Source organism: Felis catus, chromosome D2 (genome assembly GCF_018350175.1).
Source record: "Felis catus isolate Fca126 chromosome D2, F.catus_Fca126_mat1.0, whole genome shotgun sequence".
In the NCBI taxonomy this organism is placed as follows: domain Eukaryota; kingdom Metazoa; phylum Chordata; class Mammalia; order Carnivora; family Felidae; genus Felis; species Felis catus.
Window position 1 is genome coordinate 54,333,450 of NC_058378.1, and position 15,143 is coordinate 54,348,592.

Here is a 15,143-nt window from a genome sequence, read left to right on the forward strand (position 1 = left end):
CAATTCTGGAGACCAGAAATGTGAAATCAAGGTGTTTCTTCTGGAGCCTCTGAGGGAGAATTCGTTTCATGCTTCCCTCCTCACTTACAGTAGCTGTCAGCAATTCTTTGTGTTCCTTGGCTTATAGACATGTCACTCCAATCTCGGCCTCTATCTTCACATGGCCTTCTCTGTGTCTCTGTGTGTCTTCTTTTTTTCTGTCTTTTTAAAGGGCACCCGTCACACCTACTTATGTCTAATCCATGAGAGGGAGTATGTCTAATCCAGGATGATCTCCTGTCAAGAGCCTTACCTTAATAACATTTGTAAAGATCCTTTGCTAAATAGTCACATTCACAGGTACTAGGGGTTAGGACCTGTACATATTTTTGGGAGGATACAATTCAACCCACTACACTTGGCTAAGGGGATAAGGAAGGGGGGAGCATCAAGGATGACTCTTGGGTATTAGGTTTGTGCAACTAGATGTACAGTACTGTTATTGAGTAAAATATAGACTGTTATAATAAGAATAGATTTGGAGGAGGCAATTATGAGTTTAGACTTGTACATATTAGGTTTTAGGTGGCTTTGAGGCCACCAAGCAGAAATGTTGTGTAGACAGTTGGTATATAGGATCTGGAAAGACCGAGTGGATGGTGGTGGTATATATTAAGATGGAGAATAATGGAAGAACACTAGGAGAGGCTCATTTTAGTCATGTTATGTTTATGATGGCTAGAAATATCTAGGGGCACCTGGGTGGCTCAGTCAGTTAAGGGTTCAACTTTGGCCCAGATCATGATCTCACAGTTCATGGGTTCGAGCCCCAGGTCAGGCTCTGGGCTGATGGCTCAGAGCCTGGAGTCTGCTTTGGATTCTGTGTCTCCCTCTCTCTCTGCCCCTCCCCCACTCATGCTATGTCTCTCTCTGACTCTCAAAAATAAAGAAACATAATAATAAAAAAAATTTTTTTAAATATAAATGCTGTTGAAAGATCAAGCAAGATGGTGACTGAAAACTTGCTATTGGATGAAGGACAGGAAAGCCATGAATGAGAGTCAAGAATTGTGTACTGAAGTTAGAACAGAGTAAATGGAAGTTGAGGAAGGAGACAGTGTTAAAATTTTTTTTTTGGAAATAACCTTAAACAAAAAGTTGCAAACATAATAATAGTACAAAGAATATTCATATATATTTCCCAGATTTGCCTACTATTAACATTTTATCCCATTGATGATGTCTGTGTCTGTATATGCATCCAAATTTACATTTGAGAGTAAATTATATATATCATGACCCTTTATCCTAAATACTCCACTGCATATTTCTTTTTTTTTTAATTTTTAAAGTTTATTTCTTTTTAATGTCTTTTTTAATGTTTATTTATTTAAAAAAATTTTTTTGGGAGAGAGAGAGAGAGAACATACTCATGCACAAATGGGGAGGGTTAGAGAGCAAGGGAGAGAGAGAAACCCCAGCAGGCCTCCACATTGTTAGTGTGGAACCTGATGGGGGGGTTGGAATTAATGAACCAGGAGATCACGACCTGAGCCGAAACTGAGAGTTGGATGCTTAACTGACTGAGCTACCCAGGCACCCTTAATGTTTATTTATTTTTGAATGAGAGAGAGAGAGTGCAAGCTTGATCCAGGGAGGGGCAGAGAGAGAGAGGGAGATAGAGGATCTGAAGCAAGCTTTGCGTTGTCAGTGCAGAGCCCAACTTGGGGCTTGATCTCACAAGCTTGTGAAATCATGACCTGAACTGAAGTTGGACACTTAACTGACTGAGCCACCCAGGTGCCCCTCCACTGTATATTTCTTAAGAATAGAAATATTTTATTGCAGAACCGATATAGTAATTATAAATTGTAAGTATCAATTATAGTTGTAACTATCAATATTTACATTGACACCTTTATTTAACCCACTGTGCACATGACAGTTGTGTTGGTTGATCTAAAAATGTCTTTCGTTGATTGTTTTCCTTTTCTCTACCTAGTACAAAATCAAGTTTAGGGACAGGTGTTACATGTAATTGTCAAATTGTTTTAATTTCTTTCATCTCTGACATGTCCACAGCTTTTCAATGGAGGGCTTGATCCCACCACGCTGGGATCATGACCTGAGCCGAAATCATGAGTCAGAGACTCAACCGACTGAGCTGCCCAAGGGCCCCCACGCCCATCATTTCATTTTTAAATAGAATTTTCTTCATTTTGACTTTGTCTCATGATTTTGTGTCTCATGATTGAGCTTATACATTCTCAGCCACATTGTGTCCTTTTCAGGGTATCACATCTAAGTGTGCAAAATGTATAAACATCTTTTTTAAAGAAGCTTGTTTGCCCAGGGAAACAGAGAGATAAGGTTGTAGCTATAAGCCAGTATTTCTCAACCTTAGCTGTAAATTAGAAGGATTTGAATAGCAGTGTAAAGGCTCCTCCTCCAGAGATATTGCCTTAATTCATCTTGGGTGGTGCCCAGACATCAGCATTTTTAAAACTTCCTAAATGTTGCTAACGTGCAGCTAAGTTTGAAAAACACTGCTCCAAGAGTATGTGGGTGGTGATGGTGGTAATTTAACATGATAGAAGTTAAAGCATGTTTGAAAACTTTTTGGAAATCCAGTACACAAGAAAAAGATTGAGGATTGAAGAACTGTATGAGGAGTTTTGAGACCTTTTGTTTGAGGCCTTCGTACTTGAGTACAATTGTAGCAAAATAGTATTATGAGATAATAGGACCATATTAACTGTTCAATAATGAAGGGAGGATCATACAGGTAGAATATGACAAATTGTATTTTGAGAACTTCTGTGAAAGATTTTCTTAGAAAATATAAGAATCTAATTATACTCATAGTTTTTCATATTTTAACGGTTAATTAATATTTTATAGCAGAGTTTAAGAATATCCTTTTTCATGATAATAGTTTCACCTGATTTATAGGAATGTACCAGGAATGTACCATAAATTTTATTTATGCCTACAGATGTAATAATATAGTATCAAAAGTTTTTAATGTCAGGGTGCTGATAGCCAGGCTGCTGGCTGGCTTAGTTGGAAGAGCATGTGACTGTTAATCTCTGGGTCGTGAGTTCAAGCCCTATATAGGGTGTAGAGATTATTTAAATAAGTAAAACTTTAAAAATTTGTAAGATGGCATAAGATATTACTTATCAGATAAGACAGAAACTTTTACCATTCAAAGTGGAAAACATAATCACTAACCACTAACAAGAATGACTAATTTAATTTATTATGGAATACATATTATTATAGACAAAATTACAAAATATAAATGTGTTTAAATTTTGAGGTCTTTATTGGGAAAACAGTAGGGTTCTATGGGCTAGCTATTATGATTCATAAAACTTTTGCTGCTATTGACCAAGGGAGAGGAAGGAGATGTACTAAATAAACCATTTAGAAAAATTGGAGTTTAAAATACTATAATTTCATAATTTCATAGAGGGAGAAATAGAGAATAGCCAGAAAGGAGTAAGTTAACAAGTGAGTTAGGAAAGCTTTGAAAAGTTAGAAAGTTAGGAAAGTAAGAAAAAGAAAAAAGTTGAAACAAGATTGTGATTAGACTCTCTCAGCTAACCTCACTTTATCATCATATATGTCCTTATGTCTAGGTATCTCCTATATTAACTTAAATTTCTTTTATTGAGGTGAAAATTTACGTAAAATAAAGCTATTTAAAAATGTGCAGTTCAGGGACGCCTGGGTGGCTCAGTCAGTTGAGTATCAGGTCATGATCTTCAGCTCAGGTCATGATCTCCTGGTTTGTGTGTTCAAGCCCTGCATGCATTGGGCTTTGTGCTGATAGCTCAGAGCCTGGAGCCTGCTTCAGATTCTGTGTCTCCCTCTCTCTCTGTTCCTCCTCTGCTCACACTCTCTCAAAAAATAAATAAACATTAAAAATAAAAAAAAATGTTCAACTCAGTGCTATTTAGAACATTTGCAGTGTCATGCAACCACTACCTGTTTCTAGTTGCAAAACATTTTCATCACCCTATATCCACTAGGTAGTCTGTCCCTATTCCTTTCCTCCCCCTCCACTCCCCAGTCATTGTCAATCACCAATCTGTTTTCTTTCTCTATGGATTTACCTATTCTGGATAGTTCATACAAATGAAATTATACAGTATGGATCTTTTGTGTCTGGTTTCTTCAACTTAGCATAAAGTTTTTGAGATTTCATCTATTTTGTATCATGTATCCATACTTCATTTCTTCTTATGGCCAAATAATAGTCCCTCGTGTAAATATCACATTTTGTTTATTCATTCCTCTGTTGATGGACATTTCGGCTATTTCTGTCTTTTAGTTTGTATGAATCGTGCTGCTATGAATATCTATGTATAAGTGTTGCATGAAAATCTATTTTCACTTCTTTTGGGGTATATATCTAGGAATGGAATTACTGGGTCATATGGTAATTCAATGTTTAACTTTATGGGGGAACCACCAAACATTTTCCATACCAGCCATATCATTTACATTTCTACTAGCAAAGTTTGAGGATTCTACTTTTTCCACATCCTCTACAACGATTACATTCTACTTTTTTGAATATAGCCATTCTAGTCTGTTTGAGTGCTGTGCCATTGTGGGTTTTTTTTTTTTTTAAGAGTTTATTTATTTTGAGAGAGACATAGAGAGTAACCAGGGAGGGGCAGAGAGAAGGGGGGACAGAGGATCTGAAGCAGGTTCCTCCATGACAGCAGTGACCCCAATGCGGGTCTCGAACCCGTGAACTGTGAAATGATGACTCTCATTATCTGATGCTCAACCAGCTGAGCCACCCAGGCACCTCTTAATAATTTTTAAAGTCATTGTGCTTTTGAATTTTTTTTTAATGTTTATTTTTGAGAGAGACAGAGACAGAATGTGAGTGGGTTAGGGGCAGAGAGGGAGACACAGAATCCAAAGCAGGCTCCAGGCTATGAGCTGTCAGCACAGAGCCTGATGCAGGGTTCGAACCCATGAGCTGTGAGCTCATGACCTGAGCCGAAGTCGGATGCTTAACCGACTTAGCCACCCAGGTGCCCCAAGTCATTGTGGTTTTGATTTACATTTCCCTATTGACTAATGATATTGAGCATTACTCCATATGCATATTAATAGCTATTAGCATATCTTCTTTGGAGAAATGTCTGTTCAAGTCCTTTACCCACTTTTATTTTTACTCAAAAAAAATATTTATTTTGAGTGAGAGAGAGTGCATAGGGAAGGGGCAGAGAGAGAGGGAGAGAGAGAATACCAAGCAGGCTCCATGCTGTCAGTGCAGAGCCTGAGTCGGGGCTTGATCCCAGTAACTGTGAGGTCATGACCTGAGCCCAAATCAAGAATCTGAGGCTTAACCAACTGAGCCACCAAGGTGCCCCCTTTTACCCTCTTTTAAATTGGGTTGTCTCATTGAGTTGTAGGAGTTCTTTATATATTCTGGACGCTAGATTTTTATCAGATATATGATTTACAAATATTTTCTCTTTCTGTATTAATTTTTCCAACTGTGTCCTAGAAGTAAGTTCTTCTGAAAGATCTTGACAATAAATACATTACTAACTATGCCTTTGCCACTTAGTCCTTCCTTAAGGCCTTCAAATATACTCATTATAAAAGACACCTGATGTTTCTTAAACTGGTTGCTGGGTACAAGGGTGTCCATTTTATTTACGTATTTTACTACTACTCATATATAGGTTATACTCTCTCTCATATAAAGAAAAATATAAAGGCTTGACAATGCTGCTTCCTGTCATTACTACCCCATTCTCCTATTTCTGTCCTCTCTGTTCATTGACATACTTCTAGAATGAGTTGTCAATATTTTCCCCTTCATTTTATCTACAGCTAGTTCCTCTTTAATCCTTTGCAAAACAACTGTGTTGCCCATCTTGAAATAATGACAGCTTTGAGCCTCTGCCCCACCTCCAATCTTCATTCTTTCTTCCTAGGCCATGTCACTAATGACTCACCTTGTTGCAATATACAGATGACTCTTCAACCCTTGTCTCCAAACCCAAGCCCTTAACCCAAGTTTTAGAATTCTATCCTGGATATTCCCGGCCTTTTACTTTACCAGATATATTTCCCCTATTAATCAAGTTTTTTCCCCCCCAATCCAAATCCCCATGTTTTCAAACCACATTAGTTTCAGTCTCAAAAGTTTTGTAGTAATTGCTGGTTCCTCCCTCTTCAATCCCTCCTTATAGCTGATCAGTTATCATGTCTTGTGACTTCTAAACGCCATCATTTCCACTCAGTGGCTATCACTCCATTTTAATCCATTATCACAGGGTGCTGGAATTATTTCAATAGCCACTCTGTGCCCGACTCCATTTCCTCTCTCCTTGAGTGATACTGGAAGTCTTTAAGAAAAGCCATATGATGTAACATGGTGCTAGATAAGAAAGGTAACAATGTTATGGAAGATGAAGTGGAGAGGGGAGAAGGGAGGGTGAAGCGCTGAAGCCCTAAATTATAGCAACGGCGATAGAGAAGATGCATGAAAAAGCGTAAAGTCTACTGAGCAAGTGGAGCCGGCAGGGCTTACATCTAATATCCTGTATTCTACTCCCATAAATTAAGTACGTCAAGTGAATTTTTGTTAAGCGAGTCAAACCCGTGCCTCTGTAAGAATTGTCACGCTCGGAGAGAGCCAACCAGCCTCCACCATCCAGATGGCGGATCCCAGATTGGCCGCCAGAGTGTCAGGGAGTGGGCCTCTCTAGCTACTGTCTCTATGGTTCGCAGAATATCCAGTTCGGGGGTTTGACCGGGCCGGCGTTAGTGCGTGCGCGAGCTCTGGCGCGTGCCCGCTCTCCCGCAACTGCCAGAAGCCAGGGGTGGGAGGGGTGGGTCTGGGAACGTTGCGGCGGCGGCCGCCGCGGCCCCAGCCCCCAGGGCTATTCCCGGGCCGAGTTTGCGCCGGGGGCTCTTCCGTCGTCTCCTCAGGCGGCGCTCACCCGGCCCTAGATGGTGGGTCCGGAGGATGCAGGAGCCTGTTCGGGAAGAAACCCCAAGTTGCTCCCGCTGCCGGCGCCGGAGCCCGTGGGCCAGGACAGGAAGATGATCCGGGCCACGGGCGGCTTCGGCGGAGGCGTCGGCGCTGTGGAGCTGCCGGTGGAGGAGGAGGAGGAAGAGGAGAAGGAGACGCCGCCTCAGCAGCTCCTTCGGCGCTACCTCGCGGCGGCCGGGGGACAGCTGGAGCCGGGGCTGTGCTACTGTCCACTTACCGCTGGCCAACCCCGCGCGCCGCCGCCCCCGGCAGCCCCGCGCTCGGACGCCTGCCCGCGGGACTCAGGCTCCAAGCACCGAGGCGCGGAGGCGGCGGATGCCCGTGCGCCGCGGCACAGAGGCATGACCAACGGGGATTCGGGCTTTCTGCCGGGCCAGGACTGTCGCGACCTGGAGGAGCCTCGAGAGCTGGCCCGCGCGGGCGGCCGGGACTCGCGCCACCGCCGCCTTCCCCCGGAGGGGCCTGGCGACGAGGGCGCGGACGGTGAGGGCAGTCCGTCCGACTGGGCCGCGCCACTCGAGCACCCGCTGCGGAGCTGCTGCCTGGCGGCGGCGGACGCCGACAAGTCCCAGGGTGCGAGCAGCGGCTCGGGAGGCAGCCCGGCCAGCGACAGCAGCAGTAGCGAGGACTTGGAGCGGCCGGGAGCCGGCGCTGGGGGTCCACAGGAGGGCTCGTTGGCCGCCGCCTCCGCCGAGAGGACTAGCTCGGGCGCGGAGCCGCGCCCCGGCGTCTCGGACGTTCACGTGAACTCTCGGAACACGTTCGAGGTGAGCCGCGACCACCTGCCCCCAGCCGGGCCGCCGGTGCCCGCGCCCGCCGCGGAGCAGGGCGCCGCGGGGACCTCGGCCCGGGCTCGACGGAGCGGCGGTTTCGCCGACTTCTTCGCCAGGTACAGCGCAGGCTGCGCCGGGGCTCGGGGAGGGTTAGGGGTCGCGACGGGGACCGGGGCCAGGGCGGAGGTCGAGGCCAGGAACTGGCCGAGAGCGGCTTGGGGGCCGTCTCCGCGCGGGCTCTTGCTGGCGTCAGGACTTAGCTTTGATTTGTCACCGGCAAAGAGGAACTGGGTCTGCATTGTGTTGTGTGTAGGAGAAGTTGCCAACTTTGTGGGGAGCCAATCTCTCTCCCTGTGGGCTGGAGGCTATACCTGTTGTTGACACCTGGTTTCCGTGTATTCAGGCCTTGCCAGCGTGCTAAAGCCATAGCTGCAGTTTTGCTTCCTCCGGATAAGCAGACAACCTGCTCTGTTCTCGGTGTATTTTTACTGTACTACGAGGAGTAGGGTTGGGGAGTGGGGGTGAGCGCGGCGGTCTGTGTGCGCGGGTGTGGTTGTGAAAGAGAAAGGGAAGTCATTCTGCAGAGATGTCTAGTTGCGTGGAGTCTAAACCCATTCAGCTAGCTTGGGAATTCCTGAAATTAGAAGTGGTTATGTTTCATAGTGTTTATTCGTTTTAATGGCCTTTATTAAAATGCAGTCAGTTTGGAATTTAGAATTTGATTACAGCCCTTAAAAAGCCAAATAGCTATGGCGCTTTATCTAGAAAATCCCTCTTCTCTACTGCCAGATAGGCCTACGCTTTTTTCCAGCAACCTTTTAGTTTTTGATGCTATTGTATTTGTGTTTTGACCTGCTATTCTTGAAATTGAGATATGGTGCTGGACATTGCAGATTTCAGAATAGGGCTTTGATAGGGATAAATAGTAAGAAATTACTCATCCTATTGCTCATTAACGAAATAGCAATTTTCCTGGAGTCAGATCTTGATATGCTTTTTTCCCCCCTTAATCTCTAGGCAAATAGGAAAGCATTCCCAACTTGTAAACTCTTCCAGAGTTCTCCTGTGTTTTTGTTTCCTTTTCAGGGATCTTGATAGGAGTGAAAGAAACAAATTATACAGCTCAAGTTTTAGAGGATTATACAATTAGTGTGCATATTTGTAGACACAGGCACAATCTTCTCATTGTAATATTTTTTTCTACTTTATTATCCCTTATTTTTCCTGCTTATATAAATTCACAAATAATTTATAGTTTTTAAATCAAGATTGGGAAATCGTAATCTTGTGTTACTCATAGGATAAAATATATAGTAGTGAGATCTATGTGGGTGTAGTTGCAAAAACATACTTAAAGCTTATAGTGGCAGTATTCTAAAAGCTCTCAAGGTGAACTAAGTTTATACATTTGTGAACTTGTGTGGCCTTTGGGTGGTTTAGTGGTCATGTTTTGATGTCAGGCAATTTTAGACTTGGAAGGGGCTTTGGAGATCACTAATTGAACCAGTATACCCAGAGTGCCTGCTTTGTGTCACCACTGGGAATAGAGATAATTTGGACACTGGTCCCTTACGTGGTGGTGGAGGGCAGGCTACTAGGGATTAAGTTTGAAGACAAATATGTATATATACATTGCAATTTATGAATAATAGGGCAAATTTATTATAATAGGCTTTTTCATATTAACAGTAGGCAGGAATTTTGATATAATTAGAATTTTTCTTTAATCAGTTCATAGGACTTCACTAATAGTACTTCAGTTAATAAAGCTATTTGACATTCACGTAGCCACATTACTCATGTGCATCAGAGCACTGAATTTGAGTCAAAACAGGTACCATGAAGTTAATTTCTTTAAGCCCCAGGCTTGCTTGCTTTCTATCTATCTATCTATCTATCTATCTATCTATCTATCTATCTATCTATCTATTTTGAGAGTGAGCTGAGGAGGGGCAGAGAGAGAAAGAAAGAGAATCCCAGGCAGGCTTTGTGCCATCACTGCAGAGCCAGACGAGGAGCTCCAACTCAAAAACGGTAAGATCTTGACCCCAGCCGAAGTCAAGAGTCGGATGCTTAACAGACTGAGCCACCCAGGCGCCCCTAAGTCTCGGTTTTCTTAATTGAAATCTGAATGTCAAGATTCTAGATGTCATTACTTCTTTGTATAACATTCTTGGAAAAGGGCACAGTCACATTTAACCAAAACCTTAACTGAATTCTGAACACCCTAAAGGCAGAGACTATGATACTTTCTGAATCTACAATATCTAGCAGTGGTATGAAGAACTTTGCTCAAGTTGTGTTGAATTGGAAACTTTTATGGACTCTTTGTCTACTATTCTCTAGGTAATTTTGAAGAGATCTTCTATTCCTGGGCAGAATGATCAGAAATTTCCCTTGCCCTGACAACCTAAGAGGTTTTCTTCCCCCCCTTCGTGTGTATAATTGTCATTCTTAACTCGGAAGCTCTAGATAAGGGCTCCCTTTGGAGATATCTTGTTCTTGGATGTACTCTTGTTCTTGGGGGCAACCCCTACTGCAACTTCATTTTTTTGATGAGGAAGCGCACTATCTACATAAGGTGGTTTCGTTAGCTCATGGCAGAGATGGAATTAGAAGCCAAGATTCCTGATTTTCAGACCAGGGTTACATTTGATCATAATTTGTATTCACCTGTGGCTTTTTTTTCCTCTCTCACCTGATTGTCCTCCATCTTTTCCTTCTTTCCACTGCCTCTCTTTTCTTGGCAAAAATCTGTCATAAATACTTTTAAGGAATAGTTTCACGTTTGCTCTAAGTAAAGAGGGGAGTATTTTACAGCAGCATATCTATTACTACAGAGTTATCTTAAAGTTTTCTAAATTGACAGAAGCTTCATTGAGTAGAGTAGAAATTATGTAGGAGCTAAAGGAATTTGGTCCAAGGTGAGACTGCTCTATCCTCATCTCCTGCTTTTTCTCCCCTCCCTTCCCTTCCAGGTGAGGTGAGTTGTATTTCAGTCCCTGTTGGGAACTTGCCTCAGCTTCACATGGGCATCTCTCTGTGAATTGTGACTTGACTATGGGAGCCCCACAAGTAATATTCCCTCAGATCCTTGGCCTTTTCCTGTCCGTAAATGTTGTAAAATGTTAGGTGACTACCACTGTCTCTACTATCACCAACTTAACAGTGAGAAGGAGATGAAAACTTCAAAAAATCTCATTTCCAGGTTAGCCTTCATTCTTCGAGGATCTCTTCATTACTCTTTTAAAAATAAATTTATTTTATGGGTCCTTCAGGCAAATTCATGTCTTTTTTTTTTCAAGCTAGAATGGTTTATTTTTCAGGTAGATACAACCCTTTATAGATGTATTTTTTAAGCCATTTAATTCTCTTGCGTTTTCTTCAGATTGGCACAGTTATGGTTATTTAGAAACACACAGGTATCTATGTCTCCAGGTAGTGCTGAGATATATATATATATATATTTTTTTTTTTTTCCCCCCCCACAAAGTCTTCATGTGAATTGTGAGAATTTGGTGGCCTTAAAGGGCATAGCTAATATTGAGAAGTATTGAAGACTCTTTCCTTCTTTTTAAAAAGAAAGTTGACTTTATAGATTATGAAACCTACAGATCTATGTAGCTTTTTCTAGAATTATTGACTTCTGAAACTTACTAAATGTTGTGGCAAAAAACTTTTCACAAAACTCTTTTTATTACACTTAGGCTGCACTTGATCTTAGCCAAAAGGCCGAGAAGCGATCACACTTAGGCTGAATAGTGAATACGAAAGGCTTTTTTAGTGATTTCTTTTTGTATCTGTACAAACTCCATTCTCCACGATATCAAAATTATTCAGAATATATATTTTTGTTAAATATGATATTGAGAATTTTAAATTCCTACAATTATAATTTTTCTTTACTTAACGTTCTCAGAAACAACAAGATGTACCACATTCATTTTTCACCTAGAATTTACACTCTTTGGCAAAATCATAATTCACCTAATTAACATAATTCACAAGCCATCATAGATTTCTGTCAGGTAGGACTCTCTTATTTGTTGCACAGTGTGTATTCCTCCCAGCCGACTAAAATAAAAACTACAGTGGGGCGCCTGGGTGGCTCAGTCGGTTAAGCGTCCGACTTAGGCTCAGGTCACCATCTTGCGGTCCCGTGAGTTCGAGCCCCGCGTCGGGCTCTGTGCTGACTGCTCAGAGCCTGGAGCCTGTTTCAGATTCTGTGTCTCCCTCTCTCTCTGACCCTCCCCCATTCATGCTCTGTCTCTCTCTGTCTCGAAAATAAACGTTAAAAAAATTTTTTTTTAAATAAAATAAAATCTACAGTTTCAAAACCTATTTCTCAAAAAAACTAATTCAACATTTTAACAAAGAGGCAAAATACCAAACTTCTGATAAGTTTTAAAAGATTTTTATAGCTCCCTAAATCAAGCTTTTCTTTTCTTTTCCTTTTTGTTTTCTAATGTTTGTTTACTTATTTTGAGAAAGAAAGAGTGCCTGCAAGCCAGGAGCAGGGGAAAGGCAGAAAGAGAGGGAAAGAGAATCCCAAGCAGGCTCCACACCCAGTGCTGAGCTGGTTAACAGGGGCTCAATCTCACAACTGAGATCATGACCAGAACCAAAATCAAGGGTCGGGACTCTTAACTGACTGAGCTACCCAGGAGGTCCAGCATTTCTTTAATATAGGTGTGGTGTAATTCTGTGTAAGGAGAATGAAGGAATATCTGGATCTAAATATTACATTTTTGTTACTACACAGATTATAAAAGTAAACATGAAAATAATCATTTCTGTGTCTGTAATGAAACTCCTTTGGACATTGCTTATATGTTAATATAAGTAAAATGTTTGAAATTTTTAGGAAAGCTGAAAAGAATATGTAATTAATTGCTCTAGAATAAAAATAAGAGTCTTTTAAGATTTTAGAGTGTCATGAAGCAACCAATTATATTAGACTTAGGAGCTAATGGCTCAGGAGTGTTTTTATTTGTTTCCTGTGTCTGATACCCAGCTCCTCAACTCCGTCAACTCCCCTCCCCTCTCTAAACACAAAGCACTAAATCACTGGAAATCCAGCTCTGGTTTTCAAGGATTTTACCTTAGAAATTCATGGTTTTAAGGTGGATGCTTGAAAATGTGGTAATCTGAATATAAATCAGGTATAAAATAGTGGGAAACTACAATTTTTATGAGACTAAGATAATTTTAAGTACTCAAATATTATTTTGAAGTGTGAGATTAAATCAACATTTTTAACACAATATCCCAATAACAAAGCAGATTATTACTCTTTGGTAGAAATTTTATGAACTATTAAAAATGGGCATAGAGATTTACTTTATTTTTAAAATACTTTTTATTTTAGACTAGTGTTAGATTTACAGAAAAGTTGCAAAGATAGCACAGGGAGTTCTGGTATACTCCTCACCCAGTTCCCCTTTTGTTAACATCACATTGTGGTACATTTTTCACAACTAAGAAACCAACATTTGTGTATTACTATTAATTAAACTTACATGTCATTCAGCATAGAGATACTGACTAAAAGATTTTTATTTGGTGCATAGTTGTGTTTTACTGTATAATAAACCTTTAAATTCGAAGGGACTTCAGGGATCACTTCATTCATCACTTAATATCCTACATAAAATCAACAGTGCTGTTATCAGAGAAATCTTTTATTTGCTAGATATCACCTAGTAAGGTATTAATTTAATATTGGAAATGAGTTAGGCATGGTAGTGAGTTGTTCTTTCAGGGGGGTCCTAGAGCATTGATTTTTTAAGCTTTCAGTTCAAACTATTTGGGGCATGGGGCACCTGGGTGGCTCAGTTGGTTAAGCGTCCAACTTCTGCTCAGGTTATGATCTTACAGCTCATGAGTTCAAGCCCCACATCGGGCTCTGTGCTGACAGCTCAGAACCTGGAGCCTGCTTCAGATTCTGTGTCTCCCTCTCTCTCTGCCCCTTCCCACTCATGCTCTGTCTCTTTGTCTCTCTGTCTTAAAAATAAATAGAACATCAAACGATTTGGGGCAGTATTTACAAGATTTAACAACCAGTACCTACCTATGTGCCTCTAGAAAAATATGAAATCATATTTTAATTCTACATAATTTCATATTTGTCCAAAATTATTTTTTTGTGTATTTTCTTTTCTAATTCTGTAAATATTCCTGTGACCTTTTAAGGAATTTTTTATTTTACAATTTTATTTTACAATTATTTGCCCACAGTGAATTAATAAAAGAATCAGAACTAGACCAAAGATCTGATTCCTAGGATTTGAAGCTAATGTACCAATTTCTGTGAATCATGAGAAGTTTATGAACAAAAACATAGCTTTTGGTGTAGTGAAAATACTATTTGAGAGATAAGAAACTTGGTTTTTGTCCTGGGTAGCTTTTGCCATTAAATAATTGTGTGACCTTGGGCAAAATAATTCTAGATTTTTTTTCCTTATAATTTCTTTGGAGTAGGAGAGAGAATAGGGTAATGAAGTAAATTCTAGTTAATCAACATATTGGAATTTGAGACCTTAACTTCCTGACCATGAGTTATGTCTCAAAGGTTGCCAGTGTTCTACTTGGGCAAACTAATAGCTTAATGAATAATTCCTAACTTTTGTTATACTTCAAAATTACCTGAAAACACATTTAAAAAAATTGGATTCTCCAGAATCCACAACCCCTACCTTGTCAGATTCAGAGGACTTGCTTTTTGGCAGATGGCATATACAAACTACAGGATAGTGTAGCGATAAAAAATGCTGGTTCTGGAATTAGATCGCCTTGGTTTGAATTAGTTTACCTAGCTGTATAATTCTGAATAAGTTACTTGACCCCTCTGGACCTTCGCCAAGTCATCCATAAAGTAAAGATAATGGTGATACCTACCTCATGAGATTGTCCATGAGATAATGTTCTAAGTGCCTTGTACTTGTTGTGTGGTATAGGGGGAAGGTTCAGATGTTGTTACTTAAACTTCATCAAGAAAGTCACAGTCCCTTCCCCAGCTTCATCACTGAAATCCATTGGTAGAAAGAAAGAAAGAAAGAAAGAAAGAAAGAAAGAAAGAAAGAAAGAAAGAAAGAAAGAAAGAAAGAAAGGAGGGAGGGAGGGAGGGAGGGAGGGAGGAAATGAATGGATTTTTTTGTGTACTACCTGAAGAAACATTACACAATTTGTGTAGTAGATTTTTAAACATAATTTGTATTTGGTATTGGATGGGTGTTAAAATGGACTGTAATGTAATAATCTAAAATTTTCAGAAGTCTTGAAGCTTTGACTAAAAAGCAAATCTGAGAAGGAACTGAAAGGAAGGAATGTTGAGAAAGATTAAAATATTTGTATCT

The 15,143-nt window shown here is 40.7% G+C and overlaps 1 protein-coding gene across 7 annotated transcripts in view; it reads left to right on the forward strand.

Moving 5' to 3' along the window:
• TBC1D12 (TBC1 domain family member 12) overlaps positions 1 to 15,143 on the forward strand; it is a 138,072-nt gene that overhangs the window by 15,764 nt on the left and 107,165 nt on the right. For 2 of the 7 annotated variants that reach the window (XM_045040431.1, XM_045040432.1), the window contains exon 1: positions 5,510 to 7,904. The exons of 1 other annotated variant lie outside the window; for it this stretch is intronic. In XM_045040431.1, the coding sequence (XP_044896366.1) occupies positions 6,973 to 7,904 (932 nt within the window). In that variant the 5' untranslated portion in view covers positions 5,510 to 6,972. Of the gene's footprint in view, positions 1 to 5,509; positions 7,905 to 15,143 lie in introns of those variants that run through there. 4 more of the 7 variants (XR_006587185.1, XM_045040433.1, XM_023240758.2 and 1 more) reach the window with 4 other exon arrangements.